Below are 12,513 nucleotides of genomic sequence, written 5' to 3' on the forward strand. Positions count from 1 at the left end.
TGTCACATAAACATGCGATTTGTAATAATAAAGTTCTATATTAGTGCCAAACTATTAATAAATCCTCGTAAAATATATTTTTATACTGTTTTATAGCTGCATCTCATTTCTCATACCACTGACATTCATTATTCTATATTACAATTTAGGAACCATTTTAATTTTTTTAATCCCATTTTTATTAACAAATATCCAAAACCAATATAAAGAAAAACTTCTGGACCATATTGATTCTAGAAAGATACATACAATGGCTGCGTCCTTGGCCTCTCTTTCCTCCTCTGCCAAATTCGGAGCACCATGGTCACCGTTCAACCGCCATAGGAGCCACAACCTTCCTCCTCCGCAACTCGTACCTCTCGCGTCCTCTGTACGCTTCAAATTCCCTAAGCATTGATTCTTTAAGCTAAATCATTAAAAGAGCTTTAGATTTTATAAGATCTTGTCTTCTCAGATGGAAAAATATATCATGAGGAGCTTCTTGCGGAGACGAAGGTGTCTCAAGAACATTTCTGCCCTTAATGTGGAGGTCGACGAGGATGACGATGACGTAGAAGAAGCGTGTGAGCTAGTTAACGGAACAGAAGTGTCAGTCGACGGCGTTGAAGGTTATCTTTTAACGGCAGTAAAGAACAATAACGGAACTGGATTGCTTCTACTCTCTGATGTCTTTGGCTTTCAAGATTCAGCCACACGCGACTTCGCTTACCGTGTTGCTTGCAATGGCTACAAGTATATAACATCTTCTCCATTTACTTACCTCTCTTAAATTCCAAAATTCATTATTTAAATTGCAATTTTGTGTTTTTTTTGTTCTTTTTTGGTTGAGATAGTGTTCTTGTCCCGGACTTGTTCCGTGGAGATCCATGGTCGAAAAACCGACCAAAGTCTGAATACGAGGAATGGAGAAGAAAACAAGACCCGGACCGTATCAGACAAGACACAACTAGCTTCACGAAATGGATGGTTGATGAATTCGCAGCGGCTGGCATCTCCAAGAAGCTAGGAGTGATGGGTTTCTGTTTCGGAGGTGGGCGTGTAGTTGACGTATTAGCCACGGATGAGAACGATTACTTCAGCACCGGTGTCTCGTTCTACGGTACGAGAATAGACTCCGCGGTGGCCGGAGATGTGAAAGTGCCAGTCTTGTTTGTTTCCGGTGACAGAGACCCGCTTTGTGAAGTGAAGGGTTTGTACGAAATTAAGGAGAAGATTGGTGAAAGGTCAAAGGTTGTTGTGTATGAAGGAAGAGGTCACGGCTTTGTCCACCGGCCCGAGACGGCGGAAGATGATCGAGACGCGGAGGAAGCGTTTGCCCTCATGAGGAATTGGTTACATCATCATTTGATTTAAATAACATGATTTTCTCTGCTCTTTTGTACATCCAAGTTACAATTAAACTCGGATTCTAGTATATAAAAAGGTTAATTAATAAGATAACTAATGAAGAGATTTTCTAGAAAACCATAGAAAATCGTGAATTCATTCATGTAAACTAAAATGCTATGCTAATATTACATGGTTCTGATCAATGTGAGATTGGTTGGGTTCTTCGACATGAAGGGGATAATTTGAGATGGTACGACGCTAAGGTTTATCCTCGTCTTTACTCATGCTTTGATGTCGTGTTTGGACAACCTTGTAGTTAACATACTTGTTGAGATTTGAAGTCCTCATCATGTCTGGCCGGAGATTGCAGTGGTACACTGAGTAAATCATTGGGATGACAAGGAGTGTGAAACCATTCTTCAAATTCAATGGAGTTCACGCAACATTTTTTCATCAATTCATTGCCAAAAATGACTATAATGAATATTTAAAAAAACTATAAAGTGTACATTCTGAAATTCGGACTTAGTCAAGATTATTGATATTGCATTGTTTTAGTCTTCACAATTCAGAGGCAGTTTTGAGTAGGTTTTGGGTATTTATGACTTCAACATGAGGTTCTTGGGCTCTTCCAAGTATGGTCCAAGCTTGGTGGTGATAAAACTTGTCGGCCTTCATAAAACGTAATGATTTGAAAAATGTAAAGTGATATTCACATCAAAACAATGTGAGAATCTACTCTCTCTTTTTTTTCCAATCCTTCTAAAAATAGATCAAACCTTTGGATATGAGCAAAGTTCAAAACAAGTAATTTTCTCTAGTCAGTCAAAAGAAAGTGAGGAAATAAAGTCTGGACCACTTCCCATTCTTGTATTCCCTCTTGCACCATTTGGTCGAGTTTGGTTCGTCGTTTTGTGCCTGTGGGAACACACCCAAAAAAAAAAGTGGGCCTTGATCTGACCCAGGCCAACATAGGCTAACTATTATCATCCTCTTCTCTCTTTGAATTTTATTCCAGAAAAATAATAACTTTGTTGAAAAATAATAAAAATAACATTAGTGGAAAATTTACTTTTGACAATAATGGAAAGTAAATAAACTGTTCCTTAATTAATAGCTAGGATTATGTTTCGTAATTTTCAGTTTCTTATTTCTTTATGATTTATTTGATAGATTTTTTAACGACGAAATGATGATAATGAAAATTGAAAATTTCAGAGAATCTTTTGAATCAAAGAGCAATGAAAATTATAAAATTGAACGTATATAATAATAAATAATACGGTATTTTGTTTATCTGCATTTTTGTTTTTTTTTTTGTGATAAACCAAAAATTACAAAAAAAACTACGAATCTAAAGAAATTGAAAAATTACGAAAGAAGAGGAACCCTAATAATCTGATCGGAATCAAGATCACGATCTTGATCTTGATCTTGATCTTGATCTTCTTCGCCACAGTCGTAAACAGATCTAACAAGAATCAACTGATCTTCCAAGTATCTCTGAAGCAACCCAGCTTCTTCAGTTTCAATTCCGCCGCCGCAACCGCAACCTTCCTCACATCTCCGGAGCCTCAAATCATCTTCATCGGCGGCGGATTTAGCAAACCAAGGGTGACGACTACGGAGACGACTGAAGATCTCGACGGCGCAGAGTATAGGGATCGAGGCGCAAAGGATTGGGATTAGTAAAGGAGAACAGAGGAGGAAGAAAACGAACCGGTTCCGTCGTGTACGAAGCCAAAAGACGTCGGTCAACATTGTGAAGACGGCGGCGCGTGAATAGTCATGGCCCCCGGATTAAACGGAGGAGGAGGAGAAGAGGTCGTGCGCTGTACGAATTGGTAATGAGTGGGATCACAACACAGAAGCTTCTTTGGCACATGACTTTGTTGTTGTTTCTTAAAAGACTTAAAAAAATATATATTTTGACTTGTTATATACTTTTTGTCTTTGGCTTTCTCATGTCACTCTCTCTTTAGTCTTTACTTTATTTACAAAATTTATTACACATCTAATTGTCTTATTAACCAAGAAGAAGACTTTGTAGGAAACTCGATTCATTATGACAAAAGAGTCTTTTGTGTTTGACTAGGCTTATCCATTTTAGATAAGAAACCAGCAATTACTTGTTTCGATATTTAAAATCCTAAAATTATTACAATTTTCCCTAAAGATTATCAAAATTTCTATAGTTATTAAACTTACGTTTACCCACAAATTAGTTAAAAGTTTGGTTAAAGAGGATTTCTATCCAATTTTTTTTGACTTTGTAAAGAAAATTATTATTCACATATGAATATATGATTATAGCAAAAATGGATATACGGTGGCAGGATGACAACAAATCTTTGATCATCATCTCTGTTCGCCTAGCGTCATTCAGGCTCACAAAGTTCCTGTTCCGTTGAGCATGTATGTTGGACGGTTGCAGCAACATGTTCTACATTTGTAGATTAAGGTCTCACGACCGGTTTAATTTGATTTGTGAATTCGGTCGGTTTTGTTTTCCGACGGTTTAGTTCGGTTTAATGTATATGAGTTGGACCTTAGAAATTTGTATGGACCTATTCTGAAAATAGCATTTTAGACATATATTTTATGAATTGAATATCCTCTTAAAAAAAAGATCATTTTGGAGAAAGCTTGATACATAGATAATTATGGCAAAAATGTTTTGTGTTCATATTATGTTTGTGTATTTGGGAAGGGAAATCCATTTTGATTTGTATCAGTCCAAATTTTTTATCTCATTTCCATACTCATTTAAGTAACTACTAGTCTTTAAGTATTAAATATTTTTATAATTTTTCTCTAAACAAAACAAGATAACAACATTTTTATAAATTTTCAAGGTGTTTTTTAAAAAAAAATATATAGTTTCCAAATCACTTTAAATTTTTTTTAACTCTATATCACAAAAAGGACAATCTTGTGAAATAAAGTACGGAATATATCTTTGTTATGTACACAATATCTGACACATTCTCAAGCTCAAACCTCTCCTAATTCTGAAGAGGAAATTCCAAGTGCCGCATACTGCGCTTGTAGTTCAGCTTTTGGAGCTCAGTAGCTTCGATCATGGCCCGATACTCCTCATGCTTTAAAAGTCTGTTATGAATTGAACAATGGTTTAAGTGATTCATTTGAATGAGAGGTGAATGATCACTAGTTGTAATTTACTAGCAGACATTGAATTACAAGATAATTTTTCGAAAGTTACATTTTAGGTTTTCTGCTAATTACATTAAGACATTGAATTAAATAATGTCTTCTACAAATTCTATATCAAATTATCAATCATTGAGTTTGGCTTATCACAAATTAAAGGATCAACCATCAGTACAACCTACAAACAAATGTAATCTTCTTAACTCTTCTCTTTAAATTTTCAATGCTTTGTTCGTTGATCTGACTTGTGTGATTCTCTGATTATGTCACACTGTCACTCTTTCTTTGAAAATCAAGGGCTTGAAGAAGATCCAGGAATGTACGATCAATTACTTGAAAAAGCTTATAGAATGTTCTCGTTTATGTTTTAAGATTTTTAATTCTATGTTTTAATAAAATAAATAAATTATCGTAAAAGAAGAAAAATAATAAATAAGGCTAAAACTACATAAATATTAAACATATATAACTGCGAGTTTAAAAACACAACCATCAAAATAAAAACTTAGATTAAAAAATATTATGGCAAAAAGATTCAACTCTAAAATAAAAAAAAAATATATTAAATGGAAAGGCATAAGAAATAGGGACAACCTTGTAAAGTTTTTTGTATGTTTATAAGTATAAGATATTTATGAAAAATTATAGTAAAGAGTAGCAAGCATCATAATATTTATTGATATTTATATTACTGACAGACAAATATTATAACAAAGTGATCCTAAATGAAAATATCAAACAAAAGATCATAATAAGTACATGCAACTTTTTGATAAAATAATTTTCATCTTGAGTGAAATTTATAAACCAATAATTATAAAAAAAATACAGAATTTGTAAAAATAAAATATGAAATAGTTAAATCTTTAAAACATATATTTAATGAAGAGTTATGATAAATAAACGCAACTGTAAGTTACATAGTGAAAGTTGATTAAATTTCTATATTACTATAATCATTTCAAAAAAATTTCGTTAGATTATAGAATAATGTTAGATATTGGATATTAAAGTTCATATTATTTTGATTTAGCATTAAACATAAACTTTGTGTCATCGAACAATTATTTAATTGTTAGTTATCTAAAAAGAGACAAATATATATATAGAGTTCAAAAGACATAAAAATTTAGATAAACTTAACCATTGGAATGAAAAGTTGTTAATAATATATGATGAAAAATACAACTCTAAAATGAACAGGCACATATGTATGGTGTTTTTATGGTGAAGACACAATTTTACAATGAACAGATACAACCATATGATTTTTTCAAAATAAATATTAAAAATTTATTTCAAGAGAAAGTACGACAAAAAAATCGCAACTGTTTATAATATTTATTGAGATTGTTAATATTATATAATGTTAAGATAGAAAAATGCACTAATAAATAAAAATAGAGTAATCTCAAAGTCAAGCATAGGATGGCTTATAAATGTTTACATTTAAATCGGGTAAAATTAATTATATAAATAGTCTAACTAATCCTAATCTATGTTCTATTTATTTTCTTTACCTTTTGTGGTAGATATATTAGTATAGTTTGAATTTGTGGTGTTTTTTTTTGTAGTTTTTACAAATTTAATCACATAATTGTTATATAGTGTTTTTTTGTCTTGTTAGAAAAGTTATTATTTGTCAAACTACATAGACATATTTTTACTTTAATCTGGTTCTGTATGTTATTTTAATACTATTATACTTATGTTGAATAGCATATGGATTAAGTTAATTGTCAAAGTAATATTTAAGTTGTAGATAATTAACTATTGTAGTGTTTAGTTTTGTATGTTGTTTGTAATGTAAAATCACTTTTTATTAAGGATGTTTATTTGTTTTTCTTTTTCTTAAGTGTAGTTATTTATTTTTATTTTAGTTTTTTTGTAATGGAATTGTAGAGTATAATGTTTTCTTTTTCTTGTTTTAGGATGTATTAGAGGTCCATTTTATTAGTTTTGTTGTTTCGTTATTATTTTTACTTAATTTTGGCTGTTGATTTTTTTATTTAATGATATATACCGTGTGTGTTTTTATTGATTTTGTTTTTTTTTCTTATTATTATTGGTAGAATTGCTTAATTGGATTGTCTATGTAACATAAAATAGGTACTTGGATTTGGAAAGACTATTTTCTTTTTTTTCTTACATACTTTCACTGTTGATTATGAAATGTGATTTAAAAATGAAAATAGTTGTTTTAAGAAATTTAATCAGCCCCTACTCATAAAGCTAAGGAGCACAAATTACTATTAGAAAGTAAGCATAGTTGTTTTGTGTTTTATTTTTCTTATTAGGAATTTTAAATTCTAAGACAACAATTATGTAGCTACAAGTTCTTTTATTTTATTCTAAATTAATTTTATCTTCAAAAAAAAATTGTATTGGTTTTATTGAATTTACCTTCGAATATAAATTTTCAAAAGCACATAAATGAGTACACCTACATTCGACTTAGCTTTATCATCGCACCTCATACAACCTATGCACAAATCACTGTTATAAAGTAAAAGACAGAGATAAAAGCTAGAAAAAAATGAGAAATCAATATTAAAAAGTAGGAGAGATGCAAAGATACAGATGTCAACATAATACAATTTTCAAGCTCCAAAACCTGCAATAGATTATATGTGGATGTGGTCAACCCAACTGAATTTGCGGTCTTCGTTTAAAGATTGTAGAACAATATGCTTTTGGGTGTGGTCCGATCCACACCGTGTGGAAAACAAAGAAAATAGTTAAAGGTTGTAGCAATCCAAGTCATAGAAGCGGATGTCATAACCTCACAGCTATGAAAAATCAGCAATGGAAGATTTGCTGAGTTCAAATAACAAAAGGGAAATCAAGTTAGGAAAAAAAGAGAATGAGACAACAGAAATGGAGGGAGCAAAGAAAATATCTAATAGGACCAACCTAAAGAGATATATTGGGCAGTATGAAGCATTCAAAATATGCAGATTAGCACAAGCCTGGGCTATATGGCGCAAATTTTCATCACTGAAACAGGAACAGTTAGAAACGTCTAGTGACTCTAACTAAGGACATGAAATGACCGCTAACCGAATAGTAGCATCCAAAAGCTTATGGCATGAGGCTATATCAAGAAGATGGAGGAGTGGACAGTTAATCATCGCATGTGACATATTAATTCTTTTTAATGATAAAGATATGAGTTGTGGACACCTGACAGAAAGAAAAATAATCAATACAATAAAACAATGATAAATATGCATTGGACAAAACAGAGTTAGTCTACAATCAAGATAAAATCAGAGGCAACAGCAAATTCGCAACGAGGATGTTAGAGCAGAGTTTACAAGCTTGGTTTCAAAATTCTAAAAGATGATAAGGTCACACTTCTGCACCATTTCATTGAAAAATCAAAACTTTATTTTCGACCAGTTTATATCAAGTTCCATTTTTGAGAAGTGTAACATCCGCAAACCGAAATCCCGATTTAGGGGATGCATCGGTCGATGCAAGGTCGGTTCTGTGCGGATGAGTTTAAGTTAAAAGTTGCGTTTTGGGGAAAGGAAACCCTTGCTGCGAGTATATAAGGGTTTTGTCGTGTTGTGGCAGTGGTTTGGCCGTTTTGGCAGAGAAAGAAAGAGAGATTGTGTTTGTGACTGTTCTTGAGAAGTTCTTGGAGTTAGAAGCTGTTTCTATAAAGATCTGTAGTTGGGATCGTTGTAGGAGCGTGTTCTTCCTGTGTTAGGGTCATATTTCTTCTGTGGCAAAGGTAAGTGCATGACCATGGCTTATCTAAACTAGAGATTCTCTGATCTGTGTGTTTGTGTGTTGTGTAGCTGGTTAGAACGTTATCTAGGTTTGTGTGAGGCTTTCTTGTGGCTTGGGATCGAATTTGTTGCTTGTAGGAACGAAGATCCGGCGAGAAGCTTTGGGGAAAACGATGCTCATCATGTGCGTCGGTCGATGCATTTTGTGCGTCTGTCGATGCAGTGCGAGGATGGCGCAGATTGACCTAGGAGAATCGGTCGATGCCATGTGAAGGCGTAGGTCGATGCAATTAGGATTTCCACGTAATGTCGAGCATGCGTTGGTCGATGCAGTGTGAGTGTCGGTCGATGAAAGTGAACCTTTTGTCGGTCAATGCAAGCTTGTGTCGGTCGATGCAACCCCAATTGGTGTCGGTCGATGCATGGTTGGTGCCGATCAATGCAGAGTCCTGGTTTGTTATTGTTTGGTCACTGATTGTTGGTTGATGGTTAGAGATGTCTCTATTGCTTGTGTGTATAGCCCAATAGATGGGAGGATTGTCTTACTAAGTGTTTATTAAATACTCATGCATTGCAATTTGGTTTGTGGTGCAGGTAAAGGCAAAGTGTGATAGTGGAATCAAGGCAATGAAGAGGAAGATGTTCTAGAGACCCGATTGGTTGATGTCTGGCATTGTTAGGTTGGTAAAGTTGGGTCACTAGAACATTGTTAGGTTGTTAGTTCTATGTTTTCTGATGTTTGATATTGGAATTGTTATGTTTTAATTATTGGTTATTAATTATTGGATAACTTATTGGTTATTAGTATTGGTATTATTTCTGCTGTTTGGTTTAATTGTGGTTAGGAGACTAGTGAGTATGAGATCACTAGTTGTAGAGTATTTATTATATTATATTATTATTATTATTTATTTTGATACAAAGTCTGAGATTGTTTATCCCTAAAATTAATACCCAACGGATTAGAGCTGATTATAGATTGAAATCCAACAGATTACCCTAATCCAATATCTTCTCTGTCTCGGTATTTTCAGAGTGATGGCTGAGTCTCGAAATATTGTGAAGCAAGAAGAAAAATGGGAAGATAAGATAGAATGATGACATGTAAGCAAATTAGAGATGATCTGTATTAATTGTTATAATTTGATTGAGTATTCATTTTAACTGATTTTTCAGTCTATGGTTGTCTATGCTTGAATACAAAAGCTGAGATGTCATGCTATGGTGAAAAAGATTGTAGTTTTATTGTATTAATTATTTATAAGTTGTCTCTTTTCTTTCTTTGTTGGTTGGAAATAATAGTGGAAAATTTAAAACTTAGGACCAAATTCAGATATTTGACCCTCCTGTTTCTAATTCCCATTAGTTCTCTATGATCGATACATATACATATATATATATATATTGTAAATAAATTTTCTCATTTTCTCCTTAGAATTTGTTTCTTTAACAATTTTGAACACGCTAAAAAGTAATATCATTGGAAGAAAAATTTTTGAAAGTACAAACTCACTTTTATCCGAGGTTCGAATAGTTACACACAATTTAACCACTATACTACAACTTCATATCGAAAGGCGTCTAAATCAAGGGCTTCTTCACCCGCTTTAAGTGGCCATCAAAATTCTTGTGTACTTTTTAGTGATACAATTTAATAAAATTATATTTTGACATTGGTCGTCTACATCAATTTCATGCTACTAGATATTTGATATTTCCGTGACTATATTATTTTAAATGTAGATAATATGTATATTTGTAACATCCGTGTTCCGAGATTATATTTTGGGTTGTATTGAACAAATCAAAGGAGTGGATTTTAATTAATTTCGGTTTAATTATTGGTTTAATTAGATTCAAAAGCCCTAGAATTTTTTTAAAAGTGTCGCCTCCTTTGTTTTGATGGAGTGTCGACATTGGGAGTCTTAGAGAAAGTGAGAGTGAGCCTTGGTCAATTTGGTGTGAAGGGGAAGGAGAAAGAGATCAACAAAGGTTTATCTTAGAGAGACGGAGAATGAGCAGAATCGTTAGAGTTTGGGAGTAAACGGTTTCGATTTATCAAATTGTTGTTAAAGGTAACGAAATTTTCTAGAGTTATTCCCCATTCTTTCATCGTCATTCTGCTTTTTACAGAAGTGAATTTGAGTTAATATTCTATGAGTTATCGGCAGTTTCGTGGGCGTTTCTTCTCAGCCGCGGATGGAGACCAGCGGGTGTTTCGGGATCGATTGCGGTTTCACCTGAGATCTGCTTGTGCTGAAATTTTGTGAGAAGATTTGGGACGTCTAGGGCTAGATTTTTAGCGGAGGGAGTTGATAGTTAACAGTTGGGTTTTATTTTCGGGTTTCGTCTTGGAGACTGTTCTTTTATGATGTTTCTGTCTAGTTTGCTTCAAGGTTGTTTTTGGTTGTGTTACTTCTTGTATGACGTTTCTGGACTGTTTCAGATGCGAGGAGAGTCTCTCATGGTTATATTTGTTGTTAGAATCAGTTTGTTAGGTGAGTACATGACCATGAGCTTATCTAAGCGATCAGGTTGTATAACTTGTTTTGTGTGATGATGTGTAGGTGTGGTGAATGTGTTATTGGGTGTTTAGTTTAATGGCTGGTTTTTTATGTTTTATTTGTGGTTGTACTCTTAATTTGTTTGTGTGTATAGCTCGTAGATGGGAGGATCGTCTCACTGGTTATTTCTTATAATACTCACACATCTCATTGTGTTTGTGGTGTAGTTAATGTATAGCGTGGAATCATGGCGATGAGGAGGAGGATGATCTAGGGTCTTGATTGTGTGTTCTTTGGTTATGTTAGTTATGTTGGAACTTGTGTAGAGGCATGATAGGTTGATGGTTTTATTTGGTTATAATTGATACGGTATTTATATTAAATTGGATTTGGTTTGGTTTGTCTTCCGCTATAAATTATGAATTGTTGTTGGTTTATTGTTTGGATTGTAGTTAAATATAATAGAGTATTTAATTAGATTATTATTATTATAAAAAAAACGGATCGGATTGTTTCAATATTTAACGTAACGGTAACACTTTTTAGTTATTTGAAGTACAACAACAACGATATTCGTTGTCATCATAATCGAGCATGCATAAACCAGTAGTTTCATCTGAGAACTCAGGCGGTCCACATCGACTCTTACATTCTTTGCTGAACTGGCATCGACCTCTATAAACACAGTCATCAACTCCGATTTGTTTTGTATTCAATACTGTTAATTGCCAAAAACAAATCAGTAATGACCATTTACTATATTTTCTGCGAGATATTATGTACTATTTTAGAAAACATTGTCTATCACTATATGGGTGTTATAATGCATATTTATTGGAAATGGGTATAGAGAAAGATTAAAGTAAAAAAAAATATTATAAATAACTAAAACTGAGAAAAGAATTTTACAACACAGCCAAAAAGCAAACCAAGAGGAGAAAAGATATTTACTCTTTGATTGGGAAGTAGTTAGCAGACAATATATGATGAGAAAAGTTGCAAGTTGAAACTTCGACAAAGCCATCTAGTTTGATTTCTTTTCTTTAATAATCAAAATATGTTTTTAGTTTGTTGGGGGTGAAAATATCATGAGAAAAGGATGTCTATATAAATAAGTCAAGTCTTTATACCACAGAAAAAAGAAGTCAAGATTCTAATATATTCGGTACAATTAAAAAGGATACAAATTTGAACTTTCCCAATAAAAAAAGATATGGTCAAATCATACATATAAACAAGTCAAGTCTTTTTACCATAAAAAAAGGGAATATGCACTGAATAGCACATTAACAGAGTTAATTAAAGAAATACCACAAATGGTACGGTGTCAGGAGGGGGTGATGTAATTATGTCGATGGTCTTCCGTAGGTGAGTACTCTATAGGAGACATTAAATATAGAGTATATATACTAGATAACCATCAAGTTAAAAAAAATAGATAAATTAACTATGATTCATGTGTGTATGTCGACTATGTATCTTGAAATTACATAGTTCTCCTTCTTTCTCTTTTTTAATTTTCTCTTTCTTCTTTTTTTTGTGTTCAATTTCCCTAACGACGACTACCATCTTCTTCATGTTTATGTCTTTAATGGCGACCATCACCACCAACACCACCACCAAATCCTTTACTTTTATTGTATTTTTCTAGATCTCCTCTGTATTTCTTCCACTAGCCCCTTCATCGGATTTCTTTACCATTAGATCTCCTTTTCCAATCTCCCACTCTTTCGTTATTGATCTCTCATTCTCTGTCTAAATTTCTTCCTTTT

General features: G+C 33.1%; 3 protein-coding genes across 3 annotated transcripts; 1 reads left to right on the forward strand and 2 right to left on the reverse strand.

The window, feature by feature from the left end:
• LOC104777466 (carboxymethylenebutenolidase homolog) lies at positions 215-1,464 on the forward strand. Its single transcript, XM_010501726.1, has 3 exons — positions 215-370; positions 455-732; positions 834-1,464. The coding sequence occupies exons 1-3, from the start codon at positions 251-253 to the stop codon at positions 1,351-1,353; spliced, it is 918 nt and encodes a 305-aa protein (XP_010500028.1). The 5' UTR covers positions 215-250; the 3' UTR covers positions 1,354-1,464.
• LOC104777467 lies at positions 2,626-3,284 on the reverse strand. Its single transcript, XM_010501727.2, has one exon. It carries the CDS (start codon positions 3,088-3,090, stop codon positions 2,701-2,703), a length of 390 nt encoding a protein of 129 aa, XP_010500029.1. The 5' UTR covers positions 3,091-3,284; the 3' UTR covers positions 2,626-2,700.
• On the reverse strand, positions 11,284-11,765 carry LOC109130622 (defensin-like protein 275). The gene is made up of 2 exons (XM_019240436.1): positions 11,693-11,765; positions 11,284-11,459 (listed from the first exon to the last, which is right to left on the reverse strand). Exons 1-2 carry the CDS (start codon positions 11,763-11,765, stop codon positions 11,284-11,286), a joined length of 249 nt encoding a protein of 82 aa, XP_019095981.1.

This window comes from Camelina sativa, chromosome 3, assembly GCF_000633955.1.
Source record: "Camelina sativa cultivar DH55 chromosome 3, Cs, whole genome shotgun sequence".
Classification (NCBI taxonomy): Eukaryota; Viridiplantae; Streptophyta; class Magnoliopsida; order Brassicales; family Brassicaceae; genus Camelina; species Camelina sativa.

Coding starts and splice junctions, on each gene's coding strand:
- LOC104777466 (XM_010501726.1), top strand. CDS start 251: ATGGCTGCGTCCTTGGCCTCTCTTTCCTCCTCTGCCAAATTCGGAGCA. Junction 371..454: donor TCGTACCTCTCGCGTCCTCT/GTACGCTTCAAA, acceptor TTGTCTTCTCAG/ATGGAAAAATATATCATGAG. Junction 733..833: donor GTTGCTTGCAATGGCTACAA/GTATATAACATC, acceptor TGGTTGAGATAG/TGTTCTTGTCCCGGACTTGT.
- LOC104777467 (XM_010501727.2), bottom strand. CDS start 3,090: ATGTTGACCGACGTCTTTTGGCTTCGTACACGACGGAACCGGTTCGTT.
- LOC109130622 (XM_019240436.1), bottom strand. CDS start 11,765: ATGGCTTTGTCGAAGTTTCAACTTGCAACTTTTCTCATCATATATTGT. Junction 11,460..11,692: donor AACTACTTCCCAATCAAAGA/GTAAATATCTTT, acceptor GGCAATTAACAG/TATTGAATACAAAACAAATC.